The sequence below is a fragment of the Marmota flaviventris genome, chromosome 3 (genome assembly GCF_047511675.1).
Source record: "Marmota flaviventris isolate mMarFla1 chromosome 3, mMarFla1.hap1, whole genome shotgun sequence".
NCBI lineage: Eukaryota > Metazoa > Chordata > Mammalia > Rodentia > Sciuridae > Marmota > Marmota flaviventris.
Window position 1 is genome coordinate 124195981 of NC_092500.1, and position 16854 is coordinate 124212834.

Here is a 16854-nt window from a genome sequence, read left to right on the forward strand (position 1 = left end):
ATATTTTGTCAAAACATCCTTGATGAGGCCCAGGGAAAAGAGACCCTTTCCTTGCCCCCTTGATTCATGGATTTGTTCATTTATACATTTGTATCCAATGTTCCAATACACTTATGCAGGCCTGAGGAGACAGCAGCCAATGAGCACAGGAGGCCCTGGCTTCCCGGATTTATAAGTCAAGAGGGAGATACAGACATGGAACTAGTAACCAGGGAACAGAGGAGACAAGGGAGGCGAGAGCAGCAAAGAACAAATGGAGGGAGGGGCGTAAGCCAAAAATAGAAAGACAGTCGTCACAACCAGCTCCCCTGTTACTGATCCAGCCTCAATGCCTGGAGTCAGGGGACCTCCACAGGAAGCACTAGAGCCACAGAGAGCCATTGTGTTCGTTGTCTGGGGCAGCAGTAACAAAACTCCATAGACTGGGTAGTTTAAACAGCAATCTATTGTCTCACAGTTCTAGAGAGCAGAAGGCAGAGATCAAGGTGTGGGCAGGGCTCCCTCCTGATGCTGAGAAGAGAGTCTGCTCCGGGCCTCTCTGTCCTGCTGGTCTTTGCAGGCCAGGCCATCTTTGGCGTTCTTTGGCCTGTAGATGCTCTCCTCAGCCACAGGCTCTCTCTTTGTATTCTTTCTCCTCCCGTGAGTTTTTGTGTTACAACTGTGGTATACACACACAGTGAAATATTACTCAACATTAAAAGAATAAAATTATGGCATTTGCAGGTAAACGGATGGAGTTGGAGAATATTATACTAAGCAAAGTAAGCCAATCCCCAAAAAACAAAGGCCAAATGTTCTCTCCGATAAGTGAATATTAAACCACAATGGGGGTGGAGGATGGAAAAAAATGGAGGAACTTGGAGCAAAGGGGAAGGTGGAGAGGAAAGTGGGTATGGGGGAGGAAAGATGGTGGAATGAGATGGACATCATTACCCTAGGTACATGTATGCCTGCACGTATGGTGTGACACTACATTGTGTACAACCAGAGAAATGAAAAGTTGTGCTGCAATTGTGTACAATGAATCAAAATGCATTCTGCTGTCATTTATACCTAATAAAACCAAATTAATTAATTAGTTAAAAATATGTAACAAAGAACATTATCATTTTAACCAATTTTAATTATACAATTCAGTGGCATTAAGTATATTCATGATCTCCAGAATCTTTTCATCATCCCAAACTGAAACTCTGTATCCACTAAAAATAATTCCTCAACACCCTCCCATACCACAGCCCCTGGTCACCACTCTTATACTCTATCTCTATGAATTTGACTATTCTAGGTGCCTAATAAGTGGATTAACATGATATTTGTCCTTTTGGTCTTTGGTTTATTTCACTCAGCATGATGCTTTCAACTTTGATCCATGTTCACTTGGTTTCTTTGTATAAGGACACCAATCATGGCATTAGAGACCCACCCAATTCCAGTATAACCTCATTTTAACTTAACCAATTACATCTGCAACAACCCTAGTTCCAATTGAATTCATAGTCTGAGGCACAGGAGTTAGGACCTCAATGCATGATTTAAGGGGACACATTTCACCCTGTAGCAGGCATTCTGGTGGGCAGCTTGGGAGGAGTGCACAAGCAAGTTCTTGTTTTGTTGACCTTAGCCCTCCTGCACTTCTGGCAGGGGCCATTTCCCTGGCACATTTCCCCAGGGGTGTGGCTGACTCACCACACAGGAAGGGAAAGGCAGGAACCACTGGCAGATGAGCCAGGGACCCATCACCCCTGGCCAGACCTAACACAGCCTCCTGGAGAGCCCCCATGCCAGCCCTCCCTGCAGGCTCTGTGTGTCCTTCCTGGCTGATACACAGAGGGACACCTGCAGAAGGACACCTCCACCCTCTCCTGAACATGCCCACTGACCCAGGAGCCCCACTGCCTGGGCTGGGAGGCTTCCTCTGCAAGTCATGTTTCCATCTGCTCACACTGAGCACTCACTTCCTGTGTTCCACAAATAAGAATTAATATACACTATGGCATAGACCTTGGAGATAAAATAGCAAACAAAAAGAAGAGCCCCTGATCCATGAAGTTTACATCCAAGTGCAAGGAAATACATAGAGAAAAAACTGAAATGTATACTGCATCCAGCAATAATAGGGGAGATTAGAGGGATCAGAGCAAAAGAGGTAGGAAATGCCTGGGGTGTGCTGGGATGGGTCACGTGGAAAAGGAGAAGCCATCCCTGACAAGGGTACATTGGAGCAGAAGTCTGGAAGAAACAAAGGAAATGGCCTTGTGGATCCTGGGAAAGAAGAATTCAAGCAGAGGGAAGAGCAAATGCCTGTGCTGGATGGGTATGTAGAGTTCAGAGTAGGCATTTTGGGAAGCAGGGTGGGGTGGGGGGTGAACCATAGAATTGTAGCCCCTAAGGAGTCTGAGTTTTACCCTAAGAAATTGTAAATAAAAAGAGGAATCAGGAGCTGGGAGTTAGCTCAGTGCAGAATACTTGCCCAGCACACATGAGGCCCTGGGTTAGATCAAGAGAAGAGAGAGAGAGAGAGAGGAATGAGAACAAAATGTCCATGCCTCAAGAAACTTCCAGTTCAGGATTAGAAGTAGAGTAATCCCCAGAAAGAACTCTATTGACACTGGATTTCATGCTAAGACACTTGGAACCGAGCTGGCCTCAAGACCCAGCTAGCCTCAAGAGAAATGAATGCACCCCGTCTGGGGAAACACACAGATCTCTACTTAGAAACCCAAGTTTACTCTCTCAGGGTTGGTTTAAGATGCTTTGTCCCAAAGTGGGTTGCTTATTTGCTTGTTTCTCTTTGAGTTTACATTGAGAGGGCAAGTGTGGTCATCTCTGGGTTGACTGCTTTTGCCTCAGAAAGCAGACAGGGAGCTGACCCTGCCATGGAAGGCAGTTCATGTGTGTATAGAGGGACTGGGGGGACAGCACACCTTCCCCAGCTGGCCTCACAGCCAAGAAGTAAATAACAGCTCCTTTCCGCTATCTTCCCTTGTTCCCTTCAGCCTGATTTTTCCAGGGAAAGCTCCTCAGCTGGAGGGAGGGACAGGGAGTGGGTACAATAAATGAGGCCATACTTTCTAGAGTGTTTGTGGTGGAAACACATGTATACAAGCTGGTCATGCAAGTTACAGAGGCAACAGGGGTAACTGGTGGGGAGAGCGATGTGGGTAGAGCCTATGTAAATGTTGTGGACAGAGAGGTTCCTGTGGCTCTAAGGATTTGAGAAAACAACTTGCAGAGCTCGCCAAGTTCATATAGGGAAGGCGCCATGAGATGGACCAGGGCCAAAGCTAAAAATAAGGTGGTATTTCTATATTCAGCAAGAGCATTAGAGTCTATGGGGTTTTGTGTGGTGGGAATAGAAAGGCCTGAGCTGCTGCCAGGCCAGAGAAGAGAGGGGAAAGCTTGATATTGGGCAGGGAAGAGAAGAACTGACAGCAAAGCTGGTCAGAAGCAGAAGTAAGATTCCAGGCAGATGAAGCCAGCCCACTGGAGAGCCTGGGCTGGGTCTGTGTACTGCACCCCTGGAGTTTCAGAGATGGCTCCAATAATCCTCCCCAGGAGCTGTTGAGGAATCCAAGGGTGTGGCCTGGAGCAGGAGGGGAGGGATGCAGCCCAAATAGACAGCCACTACACAGGAAATGCCTTCCAGAGCCATCCTGAAAGGTAAGTGTTTTCCTTTCTTTTTAATAGATTATTAAAACAGAGTTCAAAAAAGACTCACATGGGCTGGGGTTGTAGCTCAGTGGTAGAGCATTTGCCTAGCATGTGTGGGGCACTGGGTTCCATCCTCAGCACCACGTAAAAATAAATAAAATAAAGGTATTGTATCCATCTACAACTAAAAAAAGAATCAAAAAAAAAACCTCACATAACCAGGAGCCACCCAGAAAGGAATTGGCAGAGCTGGGACAGACTCCCACATCTCTTTCTCCAGGCAACACTGGTTCCATGTGTACCCAGAGGGCAGGATGTGGACAGGGGTTCTGGTGAAGAAGGACAACTTTTCTGATAACCAGAACTCCCCACTAGCAGAAAGGCCTGCCTCAGGGTTATGGGGGCGAGGTTGACCTGGTGCAAAAGTTGCCTAATGGGGACATCAGGAGGGACCCTTAAGATATCCCAGAGTCTATGCCACAGGGAGCAGCGTGGGAACCTGCCAGGGTCCAGCTGTACCCGTGACATGACCCTGGTGTGGAAAGAAAGAAACCTCAACTTCAGAAAAAGTGACAACAGTCACAGCCAGCGCCTATTCATAGAGCAATCACTCAGGCGACATGTCATCCTAAATACCATCCCCAAGACAACTGAAACAGAGTCCCACTGGCCACTGCCTAGGGAAACAGGGTCCTGCAGGCAAAGGGAATCCAGCATTCAAGATAAGAGAGGGGTCTGGTGCAGAAACCAAGGGCTGATTTATGGGCTGTCTCCTGAGTCTATAAGGAGTCCAAAAAGAGGTCAATAAGACTTGGGGAACTCAGAGGAAGTTTCTAAATATAATAATTACAATCTAATTCGTAATAGTGTTTACAATCACCCTTTCTTGAGCTTTTACTATGTGCCAGGCACTGTGCTAAATGTTTAGTATGCATGATGTGACTTAATCCTCAGAGCAACCCTGTGAAGCAAGTCTTTTATTAGTCCCTTTTGCAGATGAGGAGGCAGGCTCAGACGGGTAACAAATTGTCCAGAATTGCTCAACTAGTGTGTGGCTGGGCCTGGATTCAAGCCCAGATCTGTCAGTCTCCATATCCTGTGTATAACCATGAGGAACTAACACTGCTACAATATCTGTAGTAATAAGGAAATATCTCCAAGATATAGTATAATTTTTTATTGTTGCTGTAACAGATTATTGCAAATTTAACAAATATTTGTTGTGTATGTTATACTTTGGCAAGTCAAAAGTCTGACACATGGGTCTCACCCTAAGATCAGGTGTGGATAGGGTTTGCCTTCCTTCTGAAAGCTCTAGGGGAAAATCCATTTTCTCCTTTTCCAGTTTCTATGGGCTTCCAAATATCTTGGCTGGTGGCCCCTTCCTCCATTTACAAAGACAGCACTTTGTCTGGGTCATGTCTCTCTGATCCTTTGTCACATCTCCTTCCAACCACAACCAGGAAAGATTCTCCAATTTTAAGGCTCCAAGGGGTTAGATTGGGTTCATATAGATAATTCAGGACAATCTCTCCATATCAAGTTCTTATTTGGACAAGCAACCTCTAAAACTGTGAGGTAAGTAAACCTCTTTATAAAGTTACTTTGCTCAGGTATTTTACTATGGAGACAAAAATCTTACAAATACAGTATTTGCTCATATTTGCAAAAAGTAAAGTATATAAAAACCAAATGAGATCTTGGATATGGAAATGGGAGTAGTTAATAGGGTTGACAGTCAGAACCTCAAATTCTAATCCTTCCAAGTTCCCAACATTGTCCCTTATCCAAGAGAGGAGTTGCTGAAGGAAGAATGGGAGTTGGCTAAAAACAGGAAAGTTACTGCAGATAAAGAGAATGACAGGGTCAAAGTCAGAGAACAGGAAATGAGCCCAGTGTCTTCAGAGAACAAAATGCAATGCAAACTACTAAAGGCAATGTGGGAACTTGAATTCTAGAGCAGAACAAGAAAATTAGTGGAAAAACTTGTGCAATATGAATGAAATATGAAGTCTAGCTAAGAGGATGGTACCAATGTCAATTTCTTAGTTTTTTTCCCTATGTTTGAAAGTATTTATTATTTGGTTACAGAATTACATACACATATTACAAATCTTATAAAAATGCCATGTAAATAAAACTTATAAAATTATATGAAAAATAAAATAAAACTTGTTCATTGTTCAAAACTTTTCATTTCTTAGTTTTGGCCAATATGCCACATTAACATTGGGGGTGGGGGGGGTGCTATACTATCTTTGTAGATTTTATGTAAACCTAAAAGGGTTCCAAAATTAAAACTTTAGTTGGGGGGCAAGGGCACAGAGCAGAACAGCTGGATCAAATAAGGGGCCAGAAGTAGGGAACTCAGGTGACAGATGTTTAGCAGAAGCTAAACAAGGGACTCCTGTGTCATGAGCAGGAGTTCTGGTTTCATTGTCTCCAAGCAATGATTCATGGCAATAATTCACTAACTCTGTGATAAAAGTTTCTTACCTTCAAGTTCATCCTAACTATAACTATATGTCAATTATGTATATCCTTCTGAACCCACACCCAAGTCCCAGCTTTTACACACACACCTACTGACCCACTAGGAGAAGCCTGAATCCAACCCACCCCAGACAGCATTGGGGAAGACATGGCCTTAAGGAGATTACAGTCTCTGGAGGATCAGTCAAATATCCCATGAGACACAAAGAAATTGTCAGCAAAATAGATTTAGTGACTTCACTTGCCCTTGGGTGGAATATTCTCAGGGCTAGCTCAAACTGAGTGGTATGGAAATTGGGAGGCAGACAAAGGGCTTACTAATCCCAAAGGCCCCCTCTGGCCTGTGGCTACAGCTGCTCCAAGATCAGTCCAAACTCATGCCCTCAGATCTCTGGACATCTGCTGCCCTTCACTCCCCTAATTGTTCCCTTACTATTTACAGTCCACTGATTGGTGTCTACCACATCATGCATCCCCAGTTAGGAGAAGAGCATCTCACGAGCAGGACCAGAGTCCAGTCTACCCCAGCACTTAGAACTTGTGCAGTAAATGTGTGGTAAACATAGCATGTTGGGCAGAGATGCCCAGAAGCCAGAGAGCTTGCTCTACAAAGAGCAAAAAGCGCTCCTCGGGCCAAAACTTCAGGACTCTGAGGCTTGGGCCCATTTAACATTTTATATTAACCAAGTTCACTACACCTATTCTGTGAGATTCAGATTAAAAATTAGGTTTATAAGCACCTTTCACTTTACAGAGCACTTCCATATTCAGGGACAAAGTTTTGATTCTCTTGCGAAAATGACATAGAAATTCTATTAAACCTGTTTTTAATTTTTTATTGGTGCATAATGATTATACATAATAGTGGGATTTGTTGTGACACATTCATACATGCACGTGACATATATTGATCAGTTTCATTCTTCCTCCCTTCCCTTGGCCTTCTTCCTTTGCCATATTAATCTTCCTTCTACTTTCAAGACAATCCTTTTTTCTTTTTCCTCTCTAGTTTCTACATATGAGAAAAAAAATACAACCCTTAGCTTTCTTAGTCTGGCTTATTTTGCCTAACATGATGCTTTCCAGTCCCATCCATTTTCCTGCAAATGACATAATTGCATTCTTCTTCATAGCTGAAGAAAACTCCATTGTGTATATATGACACATTTTCTTTAAGCCTATTTTATATGAGGAAATGGAGCTTGGACCTATGACTGACTTCTAATTTCAAATCCATAATATTTTCCTATAACTTCTCTGTTCTCCTATGAGGAAACACTACACACACACACACACACACACACACACACCTTCTTTTCCTCCTCCTGAATCCAGAAGCTCATCCAGAACAGAAGTCACCTACCTCCCCATGGGCTGCCAATACCTACCACTGAGCACAAGGCAGGCCTGTCAGGGCACACACACCCATCCCCATCCTAATGGTGCAGAGAGAGCACTGATCTCCCTCTCTTTGTAGCTGTGGAAAGGAAGGTTCAGAAGGGACAAACAGATGCTAGCAGAGACCAAACCAAATTCACAACCTACTATCAGCCCCCTAAGACTTAGAGTGTCAGTTTGCTGGGAAGAACTTTAAGGATGGCAAGACCCCTGGGAGGGCACCTGCAGCCCCTTCAAACCACATTTACAACCAAAGGGCAAAAATGGCAAAAGGAGCAGGTGCAGTGTTACATTCCTGTAGTCTTAGCTATTTGGGAAGCTGAGACAAGAGGATTGCTAGAGCCCACAAGATCAGGGCCAGGCTGGACAACATAACAGTACCCAGTCTTGTGGGGGTGGGGAGCAAGTACTGTCAATAGTAATACATCCACTCAACCCATGAAGAGGGAGTTTAGCACCCAGGCTCTGAGGCCAGACCACCTGGGTTCAAACCTGGCTCTGCTGCTTCCTAGTCAGTTCATTAACTTCCTTATGACTTATTTTCTCCATTCATTAGATAGAAATGACAAGCCGAAAACCTCATAGGGGTCTGCATATTAAATGAGTTTTTATATGCACAGTTAGAATCTCAACTGGCACATAAAGTGTGCCCATCTAAGTGTTGGTCCTTGGGTTATATTTTTTTCATCAAGCATTTGGAAAGTACCTGCTATAGGTACAAGAGGGGCTGAACTAGGGAAATTTTTTTTAAAATACATATGAAACTACCACCCAGGACAAAACTTGTAATGGGAGTCTAAAGATTGGTTCAGAAACAAATTGCTATAGAAGCACACTGAGAAAGGGGATTAGAGCAGACTGGCTGAGGATGTTGGGGAAGGCAGGTGCTGAGCTGGCCTCAGAAATGGGTAGGATAAGATGAGGAAGGGCCAGGAGGAGTTGGGCCTTAGGAAAGGAGGCAGGCAACAGAGGTGTAGATGTGGGAATTCGTGTAGTATCTCCAAAGAGTGGACAGAATTATAAATAGATGTTAAGAGGAGAGAGCAAAGGGTCTTTATGCTGTCCTTAGAACATTAGATTCTCATACATTGGCTATTTATTGTGCACCTGCTGTGTCAGACACTGTTTCAAGCACACAGGGTACATCAGAGAACAAAACAGTCAAATCTTCTCATGCTCATGGCCTTTACATTCTAGCTAGAAGAGGCAGATAAATAACAATACATATTGGAAGAAAACTCCACTTTGTGAGAAGGTGCTAAGTGCTATGGAAAATCGTTTAGAAGCAGACCTGAGTAAGGGAAGTTGGGAAGTCTTTAAGAAGGAAAAATGAGCAGAAAAGAGTCAAGCAAAGTTTCAGAAGCATGATGAAAATGTGATGTTAACTATCTTTACATTTAACATCAGGAGAAGGGGCAAGGGTAGCTGCCACAGACTGAAGTTTGAGGAAAGATGTATCTAAAAAGTATTTTTAGAATGGTATTGCTGTCATATGAGATGTAATCCCTCATCTACCCATCCATGAAACCTTGATCAAATTCACACTATACATAGGTAGGTTCCTTGTTGAGTACATGTGTGCTTAATGCAATAAAAAGAAGTTATAGGTGAAAACAGAGCAACTGAGTCTCCAATGAGGTATGCAAACTGGAAGGTAAAAGGCAGGGAGAAAGGTTGGAAGGTAAGGCAGTTGCCTGGGTCAAGGGTGAATTCTGAGGTTGTGGCCCCTGGGAAGTGGCAAAAAGGGAAGATGAGAACCAATGCCAGGTGGAAGATCTGAGGTCTGACCTTGGACACTAAATCACTATTTTCTGTTTTAGGTCTGGTTCCTTATCTTTTAATAGGACAGCAACTGTAGCACTTCCTTGCAACACCATGAGAAGTACTAGGAAAGAAGAATCACATTTGCTCAGCAGTGCAAGGCTAGGGGAAGGAGGAGGAAGAGGCCCAGGTGATGTGGGGTTTGGATGCTGACTGACGGGAGGACAGGAGGCCAAAGAGGGAGGAAAGTCAGTTTTAGGTTTAGGAAGCCCTCGGGGATTAGGACCTCTGGTCCTGATGTTTATTTTAACTGTGTTCATTTCCTACTGCTTCTGTAACAAATTATCAAAAAAATTTAGTGGCTTAAAATAATACATATTTAATTATTTTACAGTTCCAGTCAGAAACCTAAAATAAGTTAGCAGAGCTGCATTTGCTCCTCCTGGCAGCTCTAGAGAGAACTCATTTCTTCATCTGTTCCTGCTTCCAGAGGCTGTCCATGGTCCTTGGCATGTGGCCATGCATCATTCCAACCTCTGCTTCTGTCCTCATACCTCATTCTCAAGTTCAGATCTTCCTACCTTTCTCCTATGGAACCTTTTTAATTATCCTGGACTCACCAAGAAAGTCCAAGATAAACTCCCCATTTTAAAATCCTTTCACTTAATCACATCTGCAAAGTCCCTTATACCATGTAAATAAAGTGGCGCATTCCTGGGTGTCAGACACTAGGATGGGGCATATTTGAAGAGCTATTGAATGAGTATCGTGACTTGAATTTATGCAGAGGTGAGCCAAACAAAGGAAATGATACGAGAAGATGGGTGCTCAATGGAGGAGCTAAGAGAAAAGCAGAGGTCCAAGGACAAAAGCCTGAGGAACATGTTCTCCCTTGCAGTCATTCCACAAATGTATACAGAGGGCTCACTGGGCCAGCAAAGGACCAGGAGCTTGAGAGAACACAAATTCATCAAAGCAAGTATACTTTGGAGGAGCTCACCACCAAAATGTGCACACATACTAGAAGATGAAGACAGCCAATGAGTCACACAGGAGAGAGTCAAACAAGGTAATTCATGGAGGAAAAGACAGGAGTGATGGTGGAGGGCTTTGTGAGGTGATAGAGAAACAAGAAGGCTCACTGGGAGAGAGAAAAAGAGATACTTGCTGGATGGAGACCGGGATCTATGAGCATGACCAGCCATGCTTGTCTCTTTAGCTAGATGAACAAAACCAGATCAGATACTTGTACTAGATCCACTAGAACAGAAACATAATAAATTTAAATGTCACCAAATTCAAAGACTTCCACATTGTGCCCACAACTGGTATATAACTAGACTGTTCAACCAGGAAGAAGCATTCTGAACCCCGAATATCAAATGATTAACATAGAATTTGATTTTCACAAAAGCTTGCCTGGGAAGCTGTATTATTCTTCCCAGCAAAATTATATACAAAGTCAGAGAGCTCAACTCTTGGTGTGTCATTCCTCTTCTCTGAGAGATGTGGGGTGTGTACACCCCGCCTTTTGGGTGTACATTTGCTTTGCTGTGCTTTAGTAAATCTTTTGCTTGTGTCTTGCTTTCTACATGTCCTGAAATTCTTTTCAGGGTCATAAGTCAAGAATCCTCCCAGGTAAGGCTTGGGATGTGGCTCAAGCGGTAGCGCGCTCGCCTGGCATGCGTGCGGCCTGGGTTCGATCCTCAGCACCACATACAAATAAACATGTTGTGTCTGCTGAAAACTAAAAAAATAAATAAATAAATATTAAAAAAGAATCCTCCCAGGCCTAGTTGAAGTCCCCACTGCCCTTTTGGAGGGATTCCGCAGACTGCCCCTCCCTCCAGTGACAGTGGCATTGGAGCTTACTAAGAAGAGCAGCAAAGAAGCTTCTAGAAGTGAAGATGAACCAAAACAGCCACTGGTATGGTTTCTGGGAGGGTCTTGGTAGTCCCTAAGACTAGGCATCCTGCCTGTTGCCTTATAAAGCTACTGACCTTAGGTAGAGGGATAAGTAGTCCCCTTCTGTGGGTGTCACTGATCACTAGACTGCCTGTTTCCTGCATCTTCAAATCTTACCACCAGGAGGAGCACAAGAGCCAAAGTGGACCCCAAAGGGCGGGGTGGTGGGGGTGTTCCATAAACAGGATGCCCCTGGGAAGGAAGTTTTCCCACTCCAGCTCTACAAAGCCTGAAAAGCCTGGCTGCCTCCTGATCTCTGACTCAAGGGCTTACCCAGATTTTCCTCTTCCACTTAAATCAAACCATATTTTTTTTTTTCCATCTCTCCTTCCCTGGTTGTCTGCAGCACTGCCTGCAGCACTTTGGCCCAGAGACTTAGGCACCATATAATGCCAAAATGAAGGCAGACCTCCACATCTCCCAATCCAAAAGGTTCATTGTATGGATGAGACCACTGAGGCCCTGAGTCAGTCATTGATCAGTCCAAAATAAACCATGGAGTTGGAACCTAGACTAGAACTCAAGCCTCCTCACTCTAGGTCCAATGCCCTTATCACATGACAAGGACACTTGATTACATGTGTCACATGACAAGGACACTTGATTACATGTGTCACATGACAAGGACACTTGATTACACGTAATGCACTGTGGGCTGCCTCTCATTGCTCCTTGAGTGTAAATAATAATAGCAACAATAAGCAACATTTCTTGAGTGTCCAGGCCTAAGTGTGTGAACTATTTTCTTTGGTACTCAGTAACCCTAAGAAATTGTTTCTATTATTAACTGAATATTTACGAAAGCCCCAACAGTGCTTAATACAAAAGGAGGAGGGGGATACAAAAAGATTTTAAAAAAAAATTATTAGACCTGTTCTAAGAAAAGTGGACTCTGGCCAGAGCAGCATAATGGGACATTGTTTTCTTCCCCTACCTGTCCCCCCACCCCGCCCAGTGCTTGATGCACTGTGGTACTGCAGTAGAACCATCCTCAGTGGACACTGGATTCGGCTGAGTAACCCAAGTAAAGCATTACTGATGTTCCTCTGTTGGCTTTTCTCGGCATTAGGCTGAGTTAGGCTCTGCATTTCCTTCCTCATCCTCCTTCTTCCCACCAGCTCACCCACAGTTAGTAGTTTCCCCAGAGGAGCCAGCTGCCTGTGGTTTCATGCTTCTGTGCCTTTGCACATACAGTTCCCAGCGCCTGGAATTCCCTCTCCACCTGTCTAACTTCCCTAAACCTCCCTGCCTTCAAAAGTCAGCTACTGGGGTGTGCCCTGCTCTGGGAAACCTCAGGCTGATTTGAGGATGTGCCCTGCACTCCTGCTGGATCCTAGGTTCCATCTCTCTTTTTCATGGGCTTGAACCTGCCTATCTGTTAAGAAGTCTCTCTATTCTATGCTAACTATCCCTCAATAGTTTCATCTCATTACCCTTAGCATTTGCCACTACACATGACATATGGAAAGCTCTCAAAAAGTGTTGTTAGTGCCAGTGATGTGGTGCACACCTGTAATTCCAGCTACTCAGAAAGCTGAGACAGAAGGATTGCAAGTTTGAGGCCAGGCTCCAGGTTACAAAATAAAAATAAAAAGGACTGAAGTTGTAGCTAGTGGTACAGCAGCCCTGGGTTCAATCCCCAGTACCAAAAAAAAAAAAAAGTAAGAAAGAAAAAGAAAAGAAATGCAGGACAAACAAGTGAATGAAACCCTCCACAATCTGACTTCTGCTGCTCTGATTTCTTCCCTCCTGCTTCCACCCTGTCAGATTTTTCCATCCCATTTCCCCACCTTCCTTCAACTCTCACTCTCTTTCACCTGAACTATTCAACACCCTCCTAACAGATCTCTACCCAATTCTCAGTTCATCAGTTCATCTTTCATCTCCCTGTGCCCCCCTCACATTACCCAACTGCACCTCTGCAAATACAACATCTCAATTTTCTGTCCAACTCTGAACCAAGGACTGGAGATAACAAACAATGGTCCTTATCCTCATATAGCTCACTGCCTAGTCTCCTGTCCTACCCACATCCTGTTTGAATCTTTCAGTGGCCCCTTAACATCCCAAGTGCAAAGACTGGAATCAGGGGGCTCTTCCTCACCTCCCCAACACCTATTCCAACCAACTGTGAGCTCCAGCCCCAGCCTTTACCCTGGATTCTCCCTGATGGCAAATTTCTGTGAGATAGTTGAGTCATCCCAACCAGGTCAGGGTCCCCTCCTCTGGATGCCTTAGATCCCAAGTCTATCTGCACAATCCCAAATATCACACTCATTCCCTTTTCTGTCTATCTGTCTCTCTCCCGCACCAGACAAGCTCCTACAGAACAGAAACAGGATTTAGTCCATTTTTTTTCAGCTCCTCCTCCTAATGAAATACATAAAGTAGATTTGGAAACATGTTTTTGAATGAATCAATCAATCAATGAGACAGGAAGTAGTACCTCAGTGGTAGATCTCTTCATTTGGGAGGCCCTGAGTTCCATCTCCAGCATTAAAAAAAAAAAAAAAAAAAAACAATGAGACATGTCTAATGATAATAAATAGAGCAAAGCAAGAACTATGATATGCTAACTGTGGCTGTTTCTGCTGAGCAACATTTTGAGTTATGGTCTTTTTGCTTCTTGGTATTTTCTGATGTTTCTCTAAAGAGCATGTTTCACTTTTGTAATAATAAAGAACACTAAAGGAAACTTCATTCTGAAAAACAATCAAAGGAATTAAGATGAATCTCCTCACCCAATCATGAGAATCAGGAAAGAAGTAAAGAAAGGGTCATAGGATTTTTACAAGTGAAGTGGGCAGGGCCAGTCAGCCAGCCAGGGGCATACAACACCTGCAGCACTAGCCAGGTGAAGCAGAGTAGGGGTGTGGCACCAGGTGTAGCACAAAGTCTCACGAATATCCTGTACTAGGACATGAATGAGATGGGAATTTTTGACTTAGGTCACTGAAGGTAGGGAGCTACAGAAAGTTTTTGAGCAGAGGAAAAACGCTCAGAGCTCAGAACCTGGGGCATTCCAGAGGCTGCAGTGAGCAGTTAGGAGACAAGATGCTACAGGGAGGGTGGGGTGGAGGAGTAGAGAGCAGAAGTTCGGCCATATTACTATTCGGTGATCGGTATTTGATAATGACTTCTAAAAGCCTCTAATGTCTTCCTACCTGGACTGCGGGCTTCTAATTCCTCCTACTCCACACGACAATGAGGCAAATAAGAATACGTTCAATGAGTAAAGGTCTGCAAGGAGATGCTCAAACGAGAAATCAATCCAGGCAGTTTCCCTTCAGACCAAGGTCAAAGCAGGAACCGCATTCTTGCAGCCCGCCCTAGTAAGGGTCCTTTATCCTAGATGACCCGGGAAGGATCTACCAATGAAGGACTTGGGCCAAAAGCCCAGAATCGACTATGAGAACCGGAAGGGCGAGGCCTCCATATAACTCCATGATAAAAGTGGCGGGGAAGGGGGGAGATAGCGTCCTGGAAAGACCCCAGAACGGTTGTAAGGTATGGGGCAGGAAGGAGGAAGACGGCGGGAAGGAGAGTCTGGACAACTCCGTGGGCAGGGCACCGGGGCGGGTAGGAGAGTTTGCTCCGCACTCCGGGGCGGCTGAGGCCGGCGTCCCTGGAACCTGGGCCCGGCAGCCGCGGGGCGTGGGCGGGGCAGGTGGGGCCGGGAGGCGGGGTCGATGGGGGCGGAATTCCACGGCACATGCGCACCACGGCGGGCCGCGCGCCGTAAGGAGTGGCACTTTTTAAAAGTGCAGCCCGAGGCCAGCCCGCAGCTTCCAGCACCTCTGTCCAGCGCCGGATCCCTCCGGTCCCAACTGCGCGCAAGCCCCGGTCCCAAACCAGTCCTACCCAGGCCAATCCATCCTGCACCATGCCGGTTAAAGGAGGTACCAAGTGCATCAAATACCTGCTCTTCGGATTTAACTTCATCTTCTGGGTGAGTGAGCGCGACTGCCGTGCGCTCCTCTCTGGGGCCACCTGTTCTCCGGCCTCTGACACAGTCCGCGGCCGGAGGTGCCTGGTAGCTGGGAGTTCCAGTAGCTGGCACTGCCCGCGCCGGGCAGACTGGGCGAGAAAAGAAAGGGCACAGCGGCTGCCAGCTGACTCTTCGGCCCGGGCCAGACCCGGGCGGGACTCCTGGGCATGTTCGTGGGGGGCTCGTCGGAACTAATGGGCTGGAGAAGCTGGGGGTCCTGGTTGGCTGGGGTGCGCAGACCAACCTAGACCCCCTCCCTCATCGAGGGTTTGGGGTGGGGTTTGGGTCTGTTACCACCCCGGACCCCTCGGAGTGCAAAAAGGGGAGGCGGCAGAGAAAACGGAGCACTCTCAACTGGGAACTTAACTCCCTGGGAGAGGAAGACTGGCGGGCAGCGTAGTTCGTGACCGATTGGGTTCCACTAGTGTCGGGGGTCTCGAGGAAGGGCGGTTGCGGGCGTTCTAAAGGACTCGGCGGCGCAGGGAGGGCTTAGCAAAGAGCTGTTCTTCTACCCTGGAGAGGGGCGATGTCGTGATCCCCCTCCATCCTCGAGGAGGGACTTCACGGGACCCCAGTTCTCCCAGACTTTGACTCTGAGCTGAGGTTACCTGAAAGACTAGCATGTCTTGATTCTTTTTAAGAGCGATAACTATCTTCACTGGAGAAAACTCTGGGAGAGTTGGGAAAGGAAAGGAGGGGGAGATGCCTATTGGCCCCTCTTGTGGGACGAGCCCTGCGTTTCTGCATTTCCGGGAGAGATCAGGTGCCCTCAACGGCCCGCCCAGAAGGGCTTGGGCCTCGCGCCCCTACCCCCACCAGCCCACCCAAGGGCAAGGCGGAGCCACAGAGAATGGGCGTTTACCTGGAGGGGAGGCTCAGTGCCTGCTCCACTCTGCAAATTATCCTCTCCACAAATGTGAAGCCTGAAAGAGGTGACAGACAAAGAAAGTGTCCACTCCCAATCTTTGCTTGGGGAGTTAAGGGACCAAGGAGGATTGTAATCAGGAATCACCAGGACTCTGTGTCTTGGTTCTGAGGGTCATATCTCCTGAACACATCATGGACAGTGTTTGCCCCTCTGCAAGCAGTAAAGGTTTTGTCAAAGTAACCCCTGTGCCACCCACAAGAGAGATGGCTGTTGGTGTTAACAAGTCTGGTGGAGACTTGTTAACAACAACAACAAAATGTGCTATTCCCCTCAATCGGCCACTGGGGTCCCTAGGATCCTCAGAGCAAATGTAAGATTAATCCTATTCCTGGGGTGAAGTGGGGGCAGTTCTGCATCCTGCAGAAACTCACCTGCTGTTTCTGGCATCCACACACGCTCTAGTGCCCTGTGCCTTGTTCAACCTTTGACCTGCTTCAGGGAGACCCTGCCTATAGTGGGCACCCCCTCCAACCCTAGCGGCCACCCCACTGCCAGGTTTGTTTTCCTCCACTGACCAACTCCAGGCACCACAAAAGAATGTCTGAGAGCCCAGCCCCACCCCACCCTTGCTCTTTGGGGATTTTTCCTCTTTTCCCTAGTACAGTCTCTCCTTTGCTGGTCTGTCCATCATCTCCAGCTGTCTGCTAGACTGCATCAAGGTTTGGGA

General features: G+C 46.0%; 1 protein-coding gene and 1 long non-coding RNA gene across 2 annotated transcripts in view; both read left to right on the forward strand.

The window, feature by feature from the left end:
- Positions 1 to 2033: 2033 nt before the first annotated feature.
- On the forward strand, positions 2034 to 10897 carry LOC114104905 (uncharacterized). The gene is made up of 4 exons (XR_003584908.2): positions 2034 to 2317; positions 3559 to 3663; positions 9366 to 9496; positions 9797 to 10897. It is a non-coding gene; the product is annotated as an uncharacterized lncRNA (long non-coding RNA).
- Positions 10898 to 15017: 4120 nt separating this feature from the next.
- Cd9 (CD9 molecule) overlaps positions 15018 to 16854 on the forward strand; it is a 31402-nt gene continuing 29565 nt past the window's right edge. The window contains exon 1 of the mRNA XM_027951262.2: positions 15018 to 15220. Coding sequence (XP_027807063.1) covers positions 15155 to 15220 — 66 coding nt within the window. The 5' untranslated portion in view covers positions 15018 to 15154. The remainder of the gene's footprint in view (positions 15221 to 16854) is intronic.